This window comes from Balaenoptera acutorostrata, chromosome 3 (assembly GCF_949987535.1).
Source record: "Balaenoptera acutorostrata chromosome 3, mBalAcu1.1, whole genome shotgun sequence".
NCBI lineage: Eukaryota > Metazoa > Chordata > Mammalia > Artiodactyla > Balaenopteridae > Balaenoptera > Balaenoptera acutorostrata.
In genome coordinates this window covers 96252511-96273964 of record NC_080066.1, presented here as the reverse complement: position 1 = coordinate 96273964, position 21454 = coordinate 96252511, and the positions used below count along the sequence as shown (strand labels likewise).

Below are 21454 nucleotides of genomic sequence, written 5' to 3'. Positions count from 1 at the left end.
CTGAGCCTGCGCTCTAGAGTCCACGAGCCACAACTACTGAGCCTGCGTGCCACAACTACTGAAGCCCGCGTGCCTAGAGCCTGTGCTCTGCAACGAGAAGCCACTGCAATGAGAAGCCCGTGCACCGCAACCAAGAGTAGCCCCCACTCACCACAACTAGAGAAAGCCTGCGCACAGCAACGAAGACCCAGTGCAGCCAAATAATTAATTAATTAATTAATTAAATTTTTTTAAAAAGATGTTGAGTCTTCCATTACAAGCAGATAGTATGCTTTTCTGTTTTGTGTCGTTCTTTAATATCTTTTTTTTAAAATTTATTTTTGGCTGCATTGGGTCTTTGTTGCTGTGCACAGGCTTTCTCTGGTTGAGGCGAGCAGGGGCTACTCTTCGTTGCAGTGCGCAGCCTTCGCCTTGCAGCGGCTTCTCTTGTTGCGGAGCACAGGCTCTAGGTGTGCAGGCTTCAGTAGTTGTGGCACGCGGGCTCAGTAGTTGTGGCGCACGGGCTTAGTTGCTCCGCGGCATGTGGGATCTTCCCCGGCCAGGGCTCGAACCTGTGTCCCCTGCATTGGCAGGCAGATTCTTAACCACTGAGCCACCAAGGAAGGCCTTTCTTTAATATCTTAAAGTTTCCTTTGATGTATACTTTTCTCATTAAGTTTATCCTGAGACATTTTATATTTTTGTTACAATTTAAAACTATCATCATAGGGCTTCCCTGGTGGCGCAGTGGTTAAGAATCCGCCTGCCAATGCAGGGGACACAGGTTCGAGCCCTGGTCCGGGAAGATCCCACATGCCGCGGAGCAACTAAGCCCGTGCGCCACAACCACTGAGCCTGTGCTCTAGAGCCCGTGAGCCACAACTCCTGAAGCCCGCGTGCCTAGAGCCAGTGCTCCGCAACAAGAGAAGCCACCTCAGTGAGAAGCCCATGCACCACAACGAAGAGTAGACCCCGCTTGCCACAACTAGAGAAAGCCCACGCACAGCAACAAGGACCCAGTACATCCAAAAATAAAATAAAATAAATACATTAAAAAAAAGAATTAAAAAAAACTATCATCATAAAATCAAAACAAATTTGTACAAAAAGTTCAAACCATACACAAAAGAATGCAGATGAAGACAAAGTCATCCAAAAATCTTACTAGAGAGCATCCTTCCACATACTAGTTTCTCTTAGCCATAAAGGAGGGCAGTGTCTGTTGGGTAGGCAACCGACAGCGATTGCCACAAATCCCATTGGGATTTCTATTAGGAATTCACTGATTTTGGAGAATTTTCAACTTTATAACATTGAGCTCTTCTGCAAACATAGTTTTAGAGATCTCTCCATGCAGGTCCTGAATATTTCTTAAAGTTTATTCGTAGACATTTATGGGTTTTGTTGCTACTTTGAATGGGATCTTTTTTCTATTACATTATCTAGTTATTGTTAGCACTTAATAAAGCTCTGATCTTTTTATATTTTGTAATTAGCTACACTAATGTACTTATTGTCCCTTAAACTATCCAGGTATATAATCATATCTGTAAATCTTTTCCAAGATTTGCATCTTTTATTATTTGTTTTTTATCTTTTATTATTTCATTCTTTTGTTATAGCACTTAGTAGCACTTTTTGCACAATAGTAAGTAATAGTGGCAATAGATAATTTTGTTCTTGATTTTTTATTTATTTATTTATTTATGGCTGTGTTGGGTCTTCATTTCTGTGCGAGGGCTTTCTCTAGTTGCGGCGAGTGGGGGCCACTCTTCATCGCGGTGCGCGGGCTTCTCATTATCATGGCCTCTCTTGTTGCGGAGCACAGGCTCCAGACGCTCAGGCTCAGTAATTGTGGCTCACGGGCCTAGTTGCTCCGCGGCATGATGGGATCTTCCCAGACCAGGGCTCGAACCCGTGTCCCCTGCATTGGCAGGCAGATTCTCAACCACTGCGCCACCAGGGAAGCCCTGTTCTTGATTTTAATGAAAGTGTTTCTAACATTTCATTAGCAAAGAGATGATGGCAGCTTGTCTGGGATATCTGTATCTATATATTACTGATGATGTTAAGCAAATATCTAATTCCTTTTTACCGTTTTTTCCCCTTAATCAGGAATTTATGTTGAATTTTATTGGATATGTAGGGGAGCAAAACTTGGCACACCAAAATGTCTCTTTGGTTTGTGGGTTATTTCGAGTTGAAAACAATCAAGGCCCAATCAAGGTCAGGAAATAACTTTGACCTTCCCCCTAATTGCCTAAAACAAGTCCACCCTGTGTTCCATTGTCTCTGCATGGCCAAACATTTATTTGCCAAACGTTTGCTTTTCCATCTGCTTGTGAATTGCCTTCCTCTCTTCTGAAGTCCTAAACCACTACCCCCAACATCCTCTTTTGTCCTTACTAAAGACAGTATTTAAGGTGAGGGTTCCTGCTGTTTTGAGGAGTAACTCAGGTTTCCTGGGTCACTCCCAGGTATATATGTTATTAAAATTTTGTTTGATTTTGTCTTACATCAATTTAATTCTTAGATCAGGCAGAAGAACTTAGGAGGGTAGAGGAAAATTTCTTCCTCCCTGACAGATGCTTTTCCAAAATGATGAAATTAACCATTTGTTTTTTCTCCTTGACCTATTAATATAGCCAATTATAAACTGACTTCCTAATATTGAATTGTCCTTGCACTACTCAAATAGATCACTTGGATGTGACATGGGGTTTCCCTTTCTGGATTTCCCTTTCTATACTCCAGGGTGACTATACTGATGAGATCACTTTTTCTTGAGACGAATTATCAAATTTCTGCTGATTAAGTTTTGGTCTTATTAGAAGGTGCCTCCTTGAGATTTCAGATAGGTCACTTACATTGTAACTTAGGATATATTCAAAACTTTTCAATTACACATTTATAAATATTCTCATGGATTGCTAATTTAACTGTTATCAAGAAATCTATTTTGTCTCATTTCTGACTTCTTAGTGGGTTGTCTTGGAGGAAAAGACGTATTTGTTTAAGCAGAAAAAAATGGAAGATCATTGGAACATAGGGGTATCTCACGGACCTCAAGAGCATTAAATGCTGCTGGGCCCCTGAGAAATTGGAAAGATCTGGAAAGCAGTCAGAATTCAAAACTGTTTCTTTCTGTATGACTCTCTCCCACTTTCTTAGTCTCTCAACTTCTTAATCTTTCTGCAGATGGGGTTTCTCTGGTTTGACATCCACACAGCCAAAGGAATTCCATTTTAATGAAAGGTCAAAGTCATGTATCTTCACTCAGCCAAGAGGGGCTGTGGGTTTGCAGGTGCTCTCAGGAGGAAAGTATGTGAAGAATAGGAGGTGAAGGTGCGTATCTCTGGTATGGAAGGCAGTTCACTATTATCCCCAGGTATCATCTATAACCACTAAGTTAGGTTGATTCTACCTCCAGAATGCTTCCTGAATCTTTTCTGTCACTGCTCTAGCTCAGGCCTTCCTCTCTTGCCTGAAATATTGCAAGAGCTTCCTAACAGTTTCTGTAGTCTTTACTCTCACTCTCCTGAAATCTATCCTTCAATGCCACAAGGTAACAGTGTGAGGATTAAATAAAAACTTTATGAATTTTTTTTTTAATAGCTACTTTATTTATTTATTTATTTATTTTTGGCTGTGTTGGGTCTTCGGTTCGTGCGAGCGCTTTCTCTAGTTGCGGCAAGTGGGGGCCACTCTTCATCGCGGTGCGGGGACAGCTCTTCATCGCGGTGCACGGGCCTTTCACTATCGCGGCCCCTCCCGTTGCGGGGCACAGGCTCCAGACGCGCAGGCTCAGTAGTTGTGGCTCACGGGCCCAGCTGCTCCGCGGCATGTGGGATCCTCCCAGACTAGGGCTCGAACCCGTGTCCCCTGCATTAGCAGGCAGATTCTCAACCACTGCGCCACCAGGGAAGCCCCAAACTTTACGAATTTTAAAGCACTCCACAAATATAAAGTGGTGGGTAACAAAAAACAGGTCTAAGCACATGACTCATCAGGTTAAAAACTTTCAGTAATTTCCCCATTACCTAAAGAATAAAGGCTAAAGCTCTATAATGGTCTTAAGCCTCTTCATAGCCTGAAATAAACGAAATTTAACAGTCTCAGCACCTGTTACGACACTTCTCCTGCCTCATCAGACAACAGTATTCCTTGACCACACTGTTAATTTCCATACCCATGCTGCTCTACCCGCTTATACTGTTTTCCATCTCCTCTTCTTCGCCCAGGAAACCCTACCCAACCTTTAAAACCGAAATCAACTTTTAACCACGATAAGATTTACATTCTCAAAATCAATGTCTCCTTCCTCTGGAGTCCCGCAAATCTCCAGTGAAGTACCACAGCTTTACTAATATTTCAGTCCTTTCTTCCTCTCCTCCATTAGCTGTATGTTCCAGTTTCATCCATCTACTCGAGCGTCCTCAGCTCCACCACCTACAAGGGCCTAGAAAGCCCCTGGCTCCAGAATTTGACTGAGTTGGAGATTCAAAGCAACCTGAAGGGCCAAATATCCTACTTTAGATGCTTAAGAAACAAATCAAGAGTTCCGAAAAGCCTAGCTATTCCCTACAGGTGGTGAGGAACTAAAGCTGCGTCGCCCTCCCGCGGTGCATACTGGGAGATGTAGTCTCGGGCCGGCCCACTACCTCTTGGGAGTTGTAGTCCCCGATCTGGTAAAGGGAAAAAGGACGTAACTTCCAAATTTTGAATTAGTCCTAAGGGAGAAAAACAAGAGGGGGAACCCAAAACATCCTGCGAAGTCAAGTTCTTTCGGCCTATCTCGGCCTCACGAGTAGCCGAAGGGGCGGGGAGGCGGACCCGAGAAGGGCGGGGAGACGTTACGTTGACGCAGGCGTGACCCTGCCCAATAGGATTTGGCGGGATTTCCGAAAGCGGCAGATGGAGTGGACGCTGCCGCCTGAGACCGAGGCCTGAAGACAGTTGAGACGCCCTCCAGGAGCGCAGTTAGGAGCTGAAACTCGCCTGGGTTACGTGCAGAAGGCCGGAGCAAGGGCATAGAGAAGTGGGGCGCAGGAAAGGGGGTCTGCAGTCCGTCCGGGGTCGGCCGCGCGCGGGTCCGGCGGACTGTAGTCGGAGCGTGCAGCCCGCCGGGGCGAGTTACGCTGCAGGCGGAGGTGAGTGTGAGGCGCAGACCCGGCCCCTTCCCACCGCGTAAACCGGACCTGTACCCAGACCCAGACTTGGGCCCCAGCTCCCTCAGCGGGCTTAGGGGCCCCTCCATGCCAAGTGAAAAACTCGGATATGACGGGGCGGGGCGGAGCAGGGTTGTGCCCGGGCTCGTCTGACCCTCGGAGCTCATTGTGGCGAAAATAGAAGCGCATTCTAGAGCTGGGAGGAACCTTACTGGCCTTCACTTGCAACATCCACTTTATGGGTGTGGGCGAGGAAGCCCAAGATCCAGAGAGGTGTAGTGACTTAAAAGTCGCAGCTCTTAAGCCAGAGCCAGGGTTTCCGGATTTCTGGTCAGTGCCCTTTCCATTACACAAAGTTTGGCTTACAAAGTACCCACCTCCAGTTGCCAGTAAGGTATTTGCGTTTTTTAATGCGGAAGACCGTTCAAGCGATGCCTAGGGAATGATTTCTACTGAGATTTGTTTTTTCTTAAACTTCTGAAGTGAAGTGTAATATACAAATAGAAAAATGCACAGATAAAAGTGTTTACAGCTCCATGAACCATTACAAAATGAATATATCTGTGTAATCACCACTCAGGTCAAGAAATAGAATGCTGTCAGCAGCCCAGCTGCTGCTTGTGCCCCCTTCTCTAATACTCTCCCTTCTCCCCAGAGGTAACCACAGTGTTGACTACTAACACCATTGTCTAATTTTGCCCGTTTTTGAATTTTGTATAAAGGAAGACTATATATTTTTGTGTCTGCCTTTGCTCAACATTTTGTCTGCAGGTTTGTAAATGTCTTTGCATTTAGCAGTTCTTTCTTGTTCCTATGTTGTATTCCTTATTCATTATACCTGTGGCAGATATCGGGATTGTTTCTAGTTTTAACTTGTATGAGAAAGGCTGCTGAGAATATTCCTGCATACATTTTGGTGCACACGTGTATGCTTTTCAGTGGGTTAATAATACAGAGTAGTGAAATTCCTGGGTCATAGCATTTGCCTATCTTCACCTTTCATATTTAATACTAGTTTTCTAAAGTTGTCCAATTTACACTCAAACCAGCAGTGAACGAGTGTTTAGTTGTTCCACACGTTTGCTAATACTTAGTATTGTCAATCTTTTAAATTTTGTTACCTTGTGGTTTTAATTTTTTTTTCTTTTTCTTTTTTTTTTTTAATTTATTAATTTATTTATTTATATTTGGCTGTGTTGGGTCTTCGTTTCTGTGCGAGGGCTTTCTCCAGTTGCGGCAAGCGGGAGGCCACTCTTCATCGCAGTGCGCGGGCCTCTCACTGTCGCGGCCTCTCGTTGCGGAGCACAGGCTCCAGACGCGCAGGCTCAGTAGTTGTGGCTCACGGGCTTAGTTGCTCCGCGTCATGTGGGATCTTCCCAGACCAGGGCTCGAACCCGTGTCCCCTGCATTAGCAGGCAGATTCTCAACCACTGCGCCACCAGGGAAGCCCTGTGGTTTTAATTTTAATTTTCCTGATCATTAATGAAGTTGAGCATTTGTTGATATGTTTATTAGCCATTTGGTATCTTCTGTTGTGCAGTGCTTGTTCAGATCTCTTGCCTATTTTTCTATTGGGTTGTCTGTCTGTCTTGCTGATTTGAAGGAATTCTTTATATATTCTGGTTACCAGTTATATTTGTGGTAAATGTTTTCTCCCCTCACTGTCATTTGACTTCATTCTCACAATGGTGTCTTTTGATGAATAGAAGTTCTAAATTTAAATACAGTCTAGTTTTTCAGTCTTTTGCTTTTTGGTTATTGCTATATGAATACAGTTCAAGCCATCTTTTTCATAAATTATGAAGGAAGACACTTAAATTTAAGTTGCCTTCAGGTGATTCTGATATTTGGAATTATCATAAACTCACATTATGCTAAACGTGCTATCTAAGAGCTACACCTGAACCAATCAAGAACAAATGGTTATCTTCTGTCAAGTCTCTAAGAATGGAGATTTCTTTTTTCTTTTTTTAATTTTATTTATTTATTTTTGGCTGCGTTGGGTCTTTGTTGCCGCGCCCAGCCTTTCTCTAGTTGTAGCGAGCGGGGGCTACTCTTCATTGTAGTGTGTGGGCTTCTCACTGTTTTGGCTTCTCGTTGCGGAACACGGGCTCTAAGTGCGCAGGCTTCAGTAGTTGTGGCACACGTGCTTTGTTGCTCTGTGGAGTGTGGGATCTTCCCGGACCAGGGCTTGAACCCGTGTCCCCTGCATTGGCAGGCAGATTCTTAACCATTGCGCCTCCAGAGAAGCCCTTATCTGTTGTCTTTTGAGTTAAATTTATCTTGCTTGTTAAATTGTCCAGATTGTTTTGGTGTGATTTAAGTATATTTATTCTTGTGGCCATCAAGACTTGTTTGCTTTTACTAATACCTCATAATAGAAATCTTTTTGTTCTTCATTCTTTTCAACCTGAGCAGTCTTAACTCTATCAAAATAATCTGACTTTTGGTATAGGCCTTATATTTATATGGAATATTTCAAACTGAGCAAGGTAATTCCATGTTATTTATTCATTTGTGCATTCAGTGAGGTCTGGAGTTGATTAAAATGGTGATCTTTATGGGACTTCCCTCGTGGTCCAGTGGTTAAGACTCGCACTTTTAATGCAGGGAGTGCGGGTTCGATCCCTCGTTGGGGAACTAAGATCCCACATGCTGCACAGCCCCCCCCCAAAAAATGGTGATCTTTAAATTTCATACACTTCTATTAGAAGCAAACTGTGTGACTACAAGCCGTCCTTGCCTAAGGTGGGGATACTTCTCTCATCTCAGTCCATTGTTTCTCTATCAGGAATGGAGGCTTATGGCAATTATTCTGTACCTTTATTTCACTCCTGTCCCACCACCCCAAAACCCTGCTTTCTGGAAGGGAACGATGGAACTGAAACAGTTTAACCTTTCATCGATTTTTTTTTTTTTTTTTAAGTAGAGTCCTGGAAAGTCTGCATTCACTTGCTAAATATTTACCAAACACCTAAGATTTACCTAAGATTTATAATGTATCATGAGGTGTATACAAATAAATGAGACTTGGCCCCTATCCTTAAGAAATATGAATCAGGGGAACAGAGGGATATAGTTGATCTAGTTAAGCTGTTCATCTTTTTTTTTTTTTTTAATTTTATTTTTTGGCTGCGTTGGGTCTTCGTTGCTGCACGCGGGCTTCTCTTGTTGCAGAGCGCGGGCTTCTCTTGTTGCGGAGCACGGGCTCTAGGTGTGTGGCCTTCAGTAGTTGCGGCGCGCAGGCTCCAGGGCACCCGGGCTACGGTAGTTGTGGTGACAGGCTTAGTTGCTTCATGGCATGTGGGATGTTCCTGGACCAGGGATGGAACCCGTGTCCCCTGCATTGGCAGGCGGTTTCTTAACCACTGCACCACCAGGGGAGTCCAAGCTGTTCTACTTTAAGAAGCAAGATATTCCTGGCTCCTCCTAAAGTCTTTCTGATACAACTATCTAGGTGGAAGGGAAGGCTGGTGAGAGATTTTTTTTATTTTTCCTGCCATGGGTATGTCAGTGATTAAGCCAAAAGCCTGGCAAGTAATTCTTTAAGAGATTTATTGTAAAACTGTGTTTGCAGCTCTGTACTTTCTCTAGTGTTCTTCCTGATGGCCATCTGTACTTTTCAGTATTGAGCCCTAACTAATGGCTATGCAGATGCAGCTTGAAGCAAATGCAGATACTTCAGTGGAAGAAGAGAGCTTTGGCCCACAACCTATTTCTCGATTAGAGGTATGTGCTTGGTTGCTGATTTTAGAATTATAATGCTGGACAAGATTGTTCTACCTATTGGGAGAAATCACAACCTTTACATAAACCATTGGTTTACTACCTAAGGTCAAAATCCAAATTAGAGTTTTCAGGAGGGTTGTCAAGGATTCTGTGGAAAGGCTTAAGACAGTTGCTAAACATGTCTGGCCAGATCTCTTTTTTTGTCAATAATTCTTCTACTACATTATCATTTTTCTTTCTTAGAGCTGGATGTCAGAAACTAAGAAGCCCTACGATCCCATGGTAGAGTCTCTGCTGTTTGTACTAAGTATGAAATTATTGTCCAGGGAATTACAATGGCCTGGGCCAGCTATGCAGGAAGGGGAGAGGAACAATGTCTCTCCACTGACCTCGATCTGTGCTGAGGTTACTAGGAAGACAGCTGTCATAGGCAGAGAGAAGGGCTTGGGGTTACGTTGTAAGAGTTCAAGACTCTGCACAAGAACATCAAGCACCAGAGCTGGGGCCTTGCACTGTTTCTGTGCATTGTACAGAGGCCCCAGAGTGAGTGCAGTTGACTTGGGCTGAAAGAAGCAGGAGAAAATGCTGAGAAATCCTTCATTCTTCTGTCTCTTTATGCATATTCCTCCCGTTGGCCCCTAAGCTTCCACTCTCTGGAAGTTACTTAAACCGGTTTGTGATAAACATTGGAAAATTCAGAGTCATAACTTTCGGTTTCAGTGAGCATCCTTATACCCACACATGTGTATTGCTTTTTGCTTAAATATTAATAACAGACCGGTTTCTATGGGCAGGTACTATTCTCTCCACTCTCCCAAACCTTCCCTGACCCCCAAATGCATACACATCCCCCTACTAGTTCATGCTGTCCTAGAAGTCATGGTTTTGGTGGCTAATAAAATCAAAGCTGACTTTGTATATAGGGAGAAAGAAGTACCTTTGGGTGGTTTGTTTTTGAGCAGTGGTATATAAATCCCTGACCAAAAGTTGTTTTCTCCATCTTTAATATCAGTTGTTAAAACAGAGCTTTCCAGTTATTGTGCTACAAAAAGGTTATGCTAAGATATGCTCACCTTAGCTCTGGGGCAGTCTTAGCTGTTTACCCCAGCTTAGTGTAAAACATATTTTTTTATGTGTGCTTGATGTGGAAAACTTTGGGAAATGTTTAAAGTGGGCTTTTAGGGCCCAGGGTCTCAAAGTTCATTTAGAATCCTAGTCATAAAAGGTTTAGAGTTACAGGTTTAATCCAATTCATGACAAGAGTCTATTTTAATATACATAGTGCTAGTTTAAAACTACTGGTTTTGCTCTCCAGAAAGTGGGCATAGAGGGAACCTACCTCAACAAATAAAGGCCATATAAGACAAACCCACAGCAAACATCATTCTCAATGGTGAAAAACTGAAACCATTTCCTCTAAGATCAGGAACAAGACAAGGATGTCCACTCTTGCCACTATTATTCAACTTTTGGAAGTCCTAGCCACGGCAGTCAGAGAAGAAAAAGAAATAAAAGGAAGACAAATTGGAAAAGAAGAAGTAAAACTCACTGTTTGCAGATGAAATGATACTGTACATAGAGAATCCTAAAGATGCCACCAGAAAACTACTAGAGCTAATCAATGAATTTGGTAAAGTTGCAGGATACAAAAGTTATGCACAGAAATCTCTTGCATTCCTATACACTAACAATGAAAGATCAGAAAGAGAAATTAAGGAAACACTCCCATTCACCATTGCAACAAAAAGAATAAAATACCTAGGAATAAACCTACCTAAGGAGGTAAAAAGACCTCTACTCAGAAAGACACTGATGAAAGAAATCAAAGATGACACAAACAGATGGAGAGACATATCATGTTCTTTGATTGGAAGAATCAATATTGTGAAAATGACTCTACTACCCAAAGTAATCTACAGATTCAATGCAATCCCTATCAAATTACCAGTGGCATTTTTTACAGAACTAGAACAAAAAATCTTAAAATTTGTATGGAGACACAAAAGACCCCGAATAGCCAAAGCAGTCTTGAGGGAAAAAAATGGAGCTGGAGAAATCAGACTCCCTGACTTCAGACTATACTACAAAGCTACAGTAATCAAGACAATATGGTACTGGCACAAAAACAGAAATATAGATCAATGGAACAGGATAGAAAGCCCAGAGATAAACCCACGCACCTGTGGTCAACTAATCTATGACAAAGGAGGCAAGGATATACAGTGGAGAAAAGACAGCCTCTTCAATAAGTGGTGCTGGGAAAACTGGACAACTACATGTAAAAGAATGAAATTAGAACACTCCCTAACACCATACACAAAAATAAACTCAAAATGGATTAGAGACCTAAATGTAAGACTGGACACTATAAAAAGCTCTTAGAGGAAAACATAGGAAGAACACTCTTTGACATAAATAACAGCAAGATCTTTTTTGATCCACCTCCTAGAGTAATAGAAGTAAAAACAAAAATAAACAATTGGGACCTAATGAAACTTAAAAGCTTTTGCAAAGCAAAGGAAGCTACAAACAAGACGAAAAGACACCCCTCAAAATGGGAGAAAATATTTGCAAACGAATCAACGGACAAAGGATTAATCTCCAAAATATATAAACAGCTCATGCAGCTCAATATTAAAAAAAAACAAACAACCCAATCCAAAAATGGGCAGAAGACCTAAATAGACATTTCTCCAAAGAAGACATACAGATGGCCAAGCACATGAAAAGCTGCTCAACATCACTAATTATTAGAAAAATGCAAATCAAAACTACAATGCGGTATCACCTCGCACTGGTTAGAATAGGCATCATCAGAAAATCTACAAACAACAAATGCTGGAGAGGGTGTGGAGAAAAGGGAAGCCTCTTGCACTGTTGATGGGAATGTAAATTGATACAGCCACTATGGAGAACAGTATGGAGGTTCCTTAAAAAAGTAAGAATAGAATTACCATAGGACCCAGCAATCCCACTACTGAGCATAAACCCAGAGAAAACCATAATTCAAAAAGACACATGCACCCCAAAGTTCATTGCAGCACTATTTACAATAGTCAGGTCATGGAAGCAACCTAAATGCCCATCGACAGATGAATGGATAAAGAAGATGTGGGGACTTCCCTGGTGGCACAGTGGTTAGGAATCTGCCTGCCAATGCAGGGGACACGGATTCGAGCCCTGGTCCGGGAAGATCCCACATGCCATGGAGCAACTGAGCCCGTGTGCCACAACTGCTGAGCCCGTGTGCCACAACTACTGAAGCCCACATGCCTAGAGCCTGTACTCCACAACAAAAGAAGCCACCGCAATGAGGAGCCTACGCACCACAACGAAGAGTAGCCCCCGCTCGCTGCAACCAGAGAAAAGCCCACGCACAGCAACGAAGACCCAATGCAGTCAAAGATAAAATTAAAAGAATTTTTTTTTAATTTAAAAAAAAGAAAAAGAAGATATGGTACATATATACAATGGAATATTACTCAGCCATAAAAAGGAACGAAATTGGGTCATTTGTAGAGACATGGATGGATCCTAGAGACTGTCATACAGGTGTAGAGAACAAACATGGACACCAAGGGGGGAAAGTGGTGGTGGTGGTGGTGGGATGAATTGGGAGATTGGGATGGACATATATACACTAATATGTATAAAATAGATAACTAATAAGAACCTGCTGTATAAAAATAAATAAAATTCAAAAAAACCCCACTGGTTTTGATAATGAATAGGTTGATAATTTGTTATTAAATGCCTCACATTTTAGGTCATACTTTTCAAAGCTTTTGCATATAATATCACAGTTAAAAAGAGCTCTGTGAAGTAGGTAGGACAAATAACCACATTAGACAGATGAGGGAACTGAAGCTTAAATTTATCCATGGTTTTCTTCACTTGCAGCAATGTGGCATAAATGCCAATGATGTGAAGAAATTGGAAGAAGCTGGATTCCATACTGTGGAGGCTGTTGCCTATGCACCAAAGAAGGAACTAATAAATATTAAGGGGATTAGTGAAGCCAAAGCTGATAAAATTCTGGTAAGTACTGTTTATGTGACCGAGGGAGGCAGTAGTGGTACAAAAGGGTGTACGGTGAAAGGCTACGGTCTTCCTCCTTCCACCCCTCCTGTGTCACCCTCTTCCCCTTTCCAGAAGTGACTGCATTACCAGTTGATTATCTTTGTATGTGCCTCCTTGCATAAATTGGGATTTTTCTTAGGGAATTGCAGTATCACGGGTTATGACATAAATACTGCTAAATTGACTACCAGTTTGCACTCCCACCAGCAGTGGGTGGTATGTACCTTATCGTTCTGGATATTATGATTTCATGCCTTAGAAATATACTCATTAGTATGCAGCCACAAAAAATAGTTTCGAAGAATATCCATTGACATAGGAAAATATTACTGATATAAGAAAGCAGGTTAACAAAACATGTTTGTGTTCATATATGTTTTTGTTTTTTTAAATGTGTGTTTTTATATATGTATAGCACATACACTGGGGATAGACACACTAAAATATTAACTTTGTTTCTGGATGGTGAGAATGTGAGCAATTTTTATTTTTGCCTCAATTTTCTGAAGTTTCTACAGTTTCTATGATAAACATGTATTACTTTAAATAGAAAAGCTGTTTTTATTGCTTGAATATTAAAGCCATGTTAATTAGGCTCTCAGTGTGTATAATCTGTTAGTCAACTAGTCATAAGCAAGATTCTTTAATAATAAGAAAAAAATGTGATTATGAATCATATCTTGTTTTTTTTTTTTTTAACCTAAATAAATGACATAAAAGTGATTTCAAAAAAAAAAAAAGTTATTTCACTGGCTTAACCTAAATGAGGTAGTAACTTAATAACCCTTTATATTATATAACACTTTAACTTCTTTTAAACTTTTTTTAATTGAATTTTTATATTGGAGTATAGTTGATTTACAATGTTGTGTTAGTTTCAGGTGTACAGCTAAGTGATTCATATACATATACATATATCCACTCTTTTTCAGATTCTTCTTCCATATAGGTTATTATAGAATATTGAGTAGAGTTCCCTTATAGCACTTTAACTTTGAAATCCCATCCCTTTCATATATACAGTATTCTCACTTAGCCTTCATAATGACACTGGGAAAGATAGGACCAGTATTATCTCTGTCTTACAGATAAGGAAACTTAGGCACAGTGATTCAATTATTTATCCAAAGTCATGCAGTTAATCACAGAACTAAGACTAAATCCAATTATTTTCATCCTGATATACTGTGATCCTTTCTCATTTCCCTCCAAAGTCTTACAGCTACTATTCATTTTTCTTGCTTCATATATTCCTTTAGCACTTATAATACCCTGTGATTACATTTTATTTTATGCACTTATCCTTTGGTATTTACAAGCTATACCTTGGAGATAATAGCAGGTTAGGTTCCAAACCACCATAATAAAGCAAATATTGAAGTAAAGCGCCACGAATTTTGTTGTTTCTCAGTGCATATAAGTTGTGTTTATACTGTTCTGTAGTCTATTAAGTATACAATAGTATTATGTCTACAAAAACAATGTACCTACCTTAATTTAAAAATACTTCATTACTAGAAAATGCTAACCATCATCTGAGCCTTAACTGATTTGTAGTCTTTTTGCTGGTGAGGGTCTTGCCTCCATGTCAATGGCTGCTGACTGATCCGGGTGGTGGTTGCTGAAGGCTGGGGGGACTGCAGCAATTTCTTAAAATAAGACAACAGTGAAGTTTGCCACGTAGATTGACTTCCTTTCATGAATGATTTCTCTGTAATATGCAGTGCTATTTGATAGCATTTTACCCACAGTAGAAATTTTTCCAAAATTGGTATCAATCCTCTCAGACCCTGGCACTGCTTTATCAACCAAGTTTATGTCATGTTCTAAATCTTTTGTTGTCATTTCACCAGGGTCTTCACAGCATCTTTACCAGGAGTAGATTCTATCTTAAGAAACCTCTCTTTGCTTATCCATAAGAAGAAACTCCTCATCCATGAAAGTTTTATCATGACATTGCAGCATTTCAGCCACACCTTCAGGCTCTACTTCTCATTCTTTTGTTACCAACCAGGGTTCTTGGCCTTCTTAATCAATGGAAATTGATCAGAGGCCAGACAAGAAATTCAGGCAAGGCTTTATTGGGGCCCCTGCTGCAGCAGGGGGGAGTGAGAACAAACAACAGGTTCCTTTGCTTGCTCGCTCCCTGAGTGGGGGTGAGCTTGTTCTTTACGTGGGGTGAGGGTAGGGGTGTGTCCAGGCGTCGGGCTGGAGGGGTGGCTTAGGTGGTTTGCCCATCCCTTAGTTCGTGTTTCATGTAGGGGGCGTGGCAGTACCCTCCTTTTGCTCCAGGCTCTTCAAAAGTGACAGTTGGGTTTTTTGGTCTCTTTGTATGTTTTGTCCAGAATTTGCCCTAATTGCGCATGCAGACAGTTATTTTTTGTCCCATACAGTTTCTTTGTATTTTGTTGCTCAAGGAGAGGTGTGTCCAGGTGCAAGCATTGCAGCACTGCAGCAAAGGGTCCCAGGTCCCAGCCTGTCTCACTTTTGTTATTTCTACCACATCTGGATTTACTTCCTCTGTTGAAGTCTTGAACCTGTTAGAGTCACCCATGAGGGTGAGAATCAACTTCTTCCAGACTTCTGTTTAATGATATTTTGATCTTTTCCCATGAACCATGAATGTTGTTGTTGTTTATATATATACTTTTTTTTTTTAAACAAATGTTCTTAATGGCATCTAGAATAGTGAATCCTTTTCAAAAGGTTTTCAACTGACTTTGCCCAGATCCATCAGAGGAATCACTATCTATGGCTATTATAGCCTTACAAGGTGTATTTCTTAAATAGTAAGACTTGAAAGGTGAAATTACTCCTTGATCCACAGGGTACAGAATGGATGTTGTGTTAGCAGGCATGAAAACAACATTAAATCTCATTGTACATCTCCATCAGAGCTCTTGTCAATGAGCAATAAAATTTGAAAGGTACATTGTCAATGAGCAGTAGAATTTGAAAGGAATCTTTTTTCTAAGCAGTAGGTCTCAAAGTGGGTTTCAGATATTCAGTAAACCATGTTGTGAGCCGATGTGCCATCATCCAGACTTTGTCACTGCATTTACAGAGCACAAGCAGAATAGATTTAGCATAATTCTTAGGGGCCCTAGGATCTTCAGAATGGTAAATGAACATTGGCTTCAACTTAAAGTCACCAGTGGCATTAGCCCCTAAAAAGAGAGTCAACTGGTCCATTGAAACTTTGAAGCCAGGCACTGACTTCTCTTCTGTAGCTATGAAAGTCCTCAATGGCTTCTTCCAATATAAGACCATTTCGTCTACGTTGAAAGTCTGTTGTTTAGCGTAGCCAGATTCATTCATCATCTTAGCTAGATCTTGTGTATAACTTGCTGCAGCTTCTACATCAGCACTTGCTGCTTCACCTTGCTCTTGAATGTTATGGAGATGGCTTCTTTCCTTAAACCTCATGAACCAACCTCTGCTAGCTTCACACTTCTCTTCTGCGGCTTCCTCACCTCCCTCAGCCTTCACTGAATTGAAGAGAGTAGGGCCTTGCTCTGGATTAGGCTTTGGCTAAAGGGAATGTTGTGGCTGCTTTGATCTTCTACCCAAACTACTAAAATTTTTTCCATGTCAGCAGTAAGGCTGTTTCTCTTTCTTACCATTCATGTGTTCACTGGAGGAGCACTTTTAATTTCCTGCAAGAACTTCCTCTGCATTCACAACTTGGCTAACGGTTTGGCACAAGATGCCTCACTTTCGGCCTATTTCAGCTTTCGACATGCCTTCCTCACCAAGCTTAATCATTTCTAGTTTTTTATTTAAAGTGAGAGATGTGCAACTTCACTCCTTTCACTTGAACACTTAGAGGCCACTGTAGGGTTATTAATTGGCCTAATTTCAATATTGTTGTGTCTCAAGGAATAGGGAGGCCTGAGGAGAGGGAGAGATGGGGGAATTGCCAGTGGGTGGAGCAGTCAGAACACACAAAACATTTATCAATTAAGTTCACAGTCTTATATAGGCGTGGTTTTTGGCACCCCAAAACAATTTTAGTAACATCAAAGACCACTGACCACAGATCACCATTACAAATGTAATAATAATGAAAAAGTTTGAAATACTGTGAGAATTACCAAAATGTGACACAGAGACATGAAGAGAGCAAATGCTTTTGGAAAAATGGTGCATATAGACTTGCTCAACACAGGGTTGCCACAAACCTTCAATTTGTAAAACGCAGTATCTGTGAAGCACAATAAAATGAAGGGCAATAAAATGAAGTATGCTTGTATGTTGTTACAGAGTTTGATTATCTTTACTCTTGGAGTTTTCTGTAGTGTAAAGCAAGTATTTAATTTATAAAATTATATATTTATAGTTTGTGTTGACTACTGTTATACAGAAATTTTCTATGAAAAATAATCTTTAGACGCTAAAGAATCTTCAAAAAATGCATCCTACAGTTTCAGTGCATGTAGTTCTGCCACATAACCTAGTCAGATGGACAATATCTGAGATTTATTTAATATCTCATACAATAATATATATACAACCCAGTAAATTCTGTTTTATTGTGTATTATACTAAGAGCTTTGAATTTTTAAGCACTGTTATTTTATAGTATTAATTCAGTGGGCTCAAAAATTATAAGTAATTCTTAATTTAAACCCTTAAAGATGTTGCCATCCATGAAGTATGAAGTTGTCATTTATTGGATTGCTCAAATAAATAAATTTGTTGAAGTGGTGACTTAATTGAATAAGTAAGAATTCTGAATACCTAATACCTCTTTGAAAGATTGTGATATTAAGCCAGTAGGTGTCCCTAAAGTCTATATATTGTTGATTACGGGGCATCAGTTTTTGTGACTGAACAAATCCTGACCTTTGCTTATGCCTTGTCAGACATAAAAAACTCCTACAGATTTAAGACAGATGAAAGCAAGCTTATTATATAAACAAAAGAATAGAAGTCAAGTTCTGCCAGATTAGGCGGTTGGCATGGTTTTTACTTCAGATTTCACTTTGGTTATAATCTGTTCCTTTAAGAGCTCATAGACTAGAAAATGTCGGGGTTAAAATGACAAGGGAAAACATCTCCTATGAGTTTGGTTTTTTTCCTTCACATTTTTGATTAAAATTTTTGAACTTACTGCAAAGTTGAAAGAATTTTACAATGAACACTTATTTATCCACCACCTAGACACTGCTATTAACATTTTAATATACTTGCTTTATCATCTGTTTATCTCTCCATCCAGCCATCAGTCCATCTGGGATTTTTTTTATGCTTTTCGAAGACAGTTGTAGATGTCAGTACATTTCCCCCTAAATATTTTAGCATATATTAACTAGAGTTAAATATTGGTTTATAGTTCTTCTCCCCTCTCTTTAGTATTTTTATTTTCTAATTTTTATTAATCCTGAAGATTAGTAAAAGTTATAGGAAAAAAAGAAGGAAAGAAAATTCTCAAAGAAATAATACAAGATTTCCCAGAGCTAAAGGGAAGCAGAAGTCTAAGGCCCCACAGAGTGTCAAAGACGCACACCTAGACTCTTCAGTGTGAAATTTTCAGTATACCAATTATAAGGAGAAGATTCTGAAAGATTTCAGAGAGAAAAATGTAAGTGACCTCTAAAGGAACAAAAATCAAAAAGATAGCACATTTCTTATTAGATATCTGGATGGTAGAAGCTAGTAGAGCAGTGCCTTCAAAATTCTGAGGGTAAATAATTTTAAACCTAGAATTCTATTTGTAGCAATATTATTCACCCAGTGTTAGGGCAGAATACAACATTTTCAGAAATACAAGAATTCAGAACATTTTTCTCTCATCCTATTCTTTCTTAGGAAGTTACTTGAGGATATGCTTTACTAAAATGAGGGCAGAAAACATAGGATCTAGCTTGGAGAGACTCCAACTCAAATAGTCAGGAAAGGAAAGCCCAGGACAGTAGATAGCCTGGGGAGCAGATAGCCCCATTTGCAGAAGAAAAGGATATCTTCAGGGGGAAAAAGGATTAGCAGAATACATAGTAAGATTGAGAGGTTGGAAAATTTGAGAAATGATAAAGTCAGAGAATACTAGAGAAAGACATGCCTCAGATATAAAATCAAGGTAAAATGGAGCATGATTTTGAAACTAGCGGCATATAAAAAAGAATTCATTTGAACTTGACAGAAACCTTTGAGAGACATCGGTTGTTAACATTGGAACCTTAGTGAAAGAATTGTATTTCTAGCACACCATTTGGTTCTGCAATAACTATAATATAAACATTGTAAGGAGTTTTCAAGTGAAATATTAAGCATATAGAGAAGTTTAGAGAATAATGCAAACCCACGATTCAGCTATTTATTGGTTTTTTCCCTTTGTGGAAAGTTTTTAAAGTACAGGTTTAATCTCTACTTGCTATAGATCTATCCAGATTTTCTCCTCCCTCCCTCCCTCCCTTTCTTCTTTCCTTCCGACTCAGACAATTTATTTTACTGAATTTAGATTCAAGCTCAGCTAATCATTTGGGGCCTGGACTTGGATTCTTTTTCTACTTCAGTGAGTTTTGATAGTTTGTGTCTTTCTAGGGATTTCTGTATTTCTTACAAGTTATCTAATCTGTTGGCATGTATTTATTTTTGTAATGTTGGTAGTAAAGTCCCCTCTTTCATTTCTGATTTTAGTGATTTGAGTCTTTTTTAATCAATTTTGCTTATTTTTTCAAGGAACCGACTTCTGGTTTCAATGATTTTTCTCTATTGTATTTCTATTCTCTATTTCACTAGTTTCTACTCAAATTTTATCTTCTTCCTTCTTGCTTTATGTTTAGTTTGCTCTTTCTTCAGTAACTTAAGGTGGGAAGGTTAGGCTATTGATTTAAGATCTCTCTAATATAGGCATTTACAGCTATAAATCTCCCTTTAAGCACTGCTTTTCCTGTATCCCATAAGTTTTGGTATGTTTTGTTTTCATTTTCATTCATCTCAATGAATTTACTAAATTCCCTTGTGATTTCTTTGATTCATTGGTTATTTAGGAATGAAATGTTTAATTCCATGTATTTGTGAATGCATTTATTTTTATTTATTATTTTTTATAAATTTATTTATTTATTTATTTATGGCTGCATTGGGTCTTCATTGCAGTGCGTGGGCTTCTCATTGCAGTGGCTCCTTTTGTTGTGGAGCATGGGCTCTAGTCGCCCGGGCTTCAGTAGTTGTGGCTCGTGGGCTCTAGAGCGCAGGCTCAGTAGTTGTGGCGCACGGGCTTAGTTGCTCCGCGGCATGTGGGATCTTTCCAGACCAGAGCTCAAACCCGTGTCCCCTGCATCGGCAGGCAGATTCTTAACCACTGTGCCACCAGGGAAGTCCCCCTATTTTAAAATTTTGGTATCAGCCTATAGACTGATCATTAATGATTTATCATTGACTACAAAGTAGGATTAAACGTTCTCAACCTTGACAGGGTAAAAGAAAATGTACAGCTGACAGAGATGGAAAAGTAGGTGTGGAGGGAGCAAAAATCAAGGACAAATGTCCTCATTTAACAAAGTAGAAAGTTAAGAGATACATTCTGTGGTTGATAGAACAGGAAATGAAGGTTTAAATATGTAGGACTTTGTACTGTATTGTCAGGCAAAGTACATATGTGTTGGTCTATCATAGTTTTTTATTTTTAACTACATAAATGTATTACTTAATTGGCAATTTAAAAATTAATCTTCTTGGAGTCTCTAAATTAATTTATCCCTTATTTGCCAGAGAGATAAAATAATCCTAGAACTAGAACTACTAGTATTTTGATAACTTTTTTAAAAAATTTATTTATTTATTTTATTTATTTATTTTTGGCTGCATTGGGTCTTCGTTGCTGTGCGTGGGCTTTCTCTAGTTGCAGCGAGCGGGGGGCTACTCTTCACTGCGGTGCGCGGGCTTCTCATTGCGTTGCCTTCTCTTGTTGCAGAGCAGAGGCTCTAGGTGCGCGGGCTTCAGTAGTTGTGGCATGTGGGCTCAGTAGTTGTGGCTCGCGGACTCTAGAGCACAGGCTCAGTAGTTGTGGCGCATGGGCTTAGTTGCTTCACAGCATGTGGGATCTTCCCAGACCAGGACTTTAACCCTTGTCCCCTGCATTGGCAGGCAGATCCTTAACCACTGCACCACCAGAGAAGCCTGATAACTTTTTAAAGAGAGATCGTTATGGAAATTTTGTTAGATGTTATCTCTTCCCACTGTATGCCTGGTTTTACTAAGCGTATTTCATCGATTTGGCATTTCTTATTTTTCCCCAGACTGAGGCAGCTAAATTAGTTCCAATGGGTTTCACCACTGCAACTGAGTTCCACCAAAGGCGGTCTGAGATCATACAGATTACTACCGGCTCCAAAGAGCTTGACAAACTACTTCAAGGTATAGTAATCCCTTATCCTATGTTGTGAACTGCAGTTAGCAAAGCATCCAGGTTATAGAACATAACTAAATAAAATATTGGGGTTGGGTTTATGTGTTAGATAGAATTAAGAAAGAGAAATATTCACATTGAAGAA

General features: G+C 40.1%; 1 protein-coding gene across 2 annotated transcripts in view; it reads left to right on the top strand.

Moving 5' to 3' along the window:
- The first annotated feature begins 4857 nt into the window (after window positions 1-4857).
- The window catches only part of RAD51 (RAD51 recombinase), a 36606-nt gene continuing 20009 nt past the window's right edge, over window positions 4858-21454 (top strand). Inside the window, exons 1-4 of one of the 2 annotated variants that reach the window (XM_057543549.1) lie at window positions 4858-5129; window positions 8725-8876; window positions 12777-12914; window positions 21200-21317. In XM_057543549.1, the coding sequence (XP_057399532.1) occupies window positions 8790-8876; window positions 12777-12914; window positions 21200-21317 (343 nt within the window). In that variant the 5' untranslated portion in view covers window positions 4858-5129; window positions 8725-8789. The remainder of the gene's footprint in view (window positions 5130-8724; window positions 8877-12776; window positions 12915-21199; window positions 21318-21454) is intronic. The other variant, XM_007180402.3, reaches the window with a different exon arrangement.